Source organism: Trypanosoma grayi (assembly GCF_000691245.1).
Source record: "Trypanosoma grayi strain ANR4 Tgr_2022_V1, whole genome shotgun sequence".
NCBI classification, from domain to species: domain Eukaryota; phylum Euglenozoa; class Kinetoplastea; order Trypanosomatida; family Trypanosomatidae; genus Trypanosoma; species Trypanosoma grayi.
The window spans coordinates 1-962 of NW_008827640.1; the positions used below are offsets into that span (position 1 = coordinate 1).

General features: G+C 68.2%; 1 protein-coding gene across 1 annotated transcript; it reads right to left on the reverse strand.

The window, feature by feature from the left end:
* On the reverse strand, positions 1 to 960 carry DQ04_20221000 (neurofilament protein; the record flags this gene model as incomplete). The annotated part of the gene is made up of 1 exon (XM_009317905.1): positions 1 to 960. A coding segment is annotated over one exon (960 nt), but the record flags the coding sequence as incomplete, so codon positions are not given.
* Between the last annotated feature and the right edge of the window lie 2 nt (positions 961 to 962).

Sequence of the window (962 nt, forward strand, 5' to 3'; positions counted from 1 at the left end):
AGCCTGACGGCGTGCCTCTTCCTGAGCCTGACGGCGTGCCTCCTCCTCAGCGTGACGGCGTGCCTCCTCCTCAGCCTGACGGCGTGCCTCCTCCTCAGCCTGACGGCGTGCCTCCTCCTGAGCCTGACGGCGTGCCTCTTCCTCAGCCTGGCGGCGTGCCTCCTCCTCAGCGTGACGGCGTGCCTCTTCCTCAGCCTGGCGGCGTGCCTCTTCCTGAGCCTGACGGCGTGCCTCCTCCTCAGCGTGACGGCGTGCCTCTTCCTGAGCCTGACGGCGTGCCTCTTCCTCAGCCTGGCGGCGTGCCTCCTCCTCAGCGAGGAGCCTTGCCTCTTCCTCAGCGTTACGGCGTGCCTCTTCCTGAGCCTGACGGCGTGCCTCTTCCTCAGCCTGACGGCGTGCTTCCTCCTCAGCATGACGGCGTGCTTCCTCCTCAGCCAGGAGCCTTGCCTCTTCCTGAGCCTGACGACGTGCCTCTTCCTGAGCCTGACGGCGTGCCTCTTCCTGAGCCTGACGGCGTGCCTCTTCCTCAGCCTGACGGCGTGCCTCTTCCTCAGCCTGGCGGCGTGCCTCTTCCTCAGCCTGGCGGCATGCCTCTTCCTCAGCGTGCCGGCGTGCCTCCTCCTCAGCCAGGAGCCTTGCCTCTTCCTGAGCCTGACGGCGTGCCTCTTCCTCAGCCTGACGGCGTGCCTCTTCCTGAGCCTGACGGCGTGCCTCCTCCTCAGCCTGACGGCGTGCCTCCTCCTCAGCGTGACGGCGTGCTTCCTCCTCAGCGTGACGGCGTGCCTCCTCCTCAGCGTGACGGCGTGCCTCCTCCTCAGCGTGACGGCGTGCCTCCTCCTCAGCGTGACGGCGTGCCTCCTCCTCAGCCAGGAGCCTTGCCTCTTCCTCAGCCTGACGGCGTGCCTCTTCCTCAGCCTGGCGGCGTGCCTCTTCCTGAGCCTGGCGGCGTGCCTCCTCCTCAG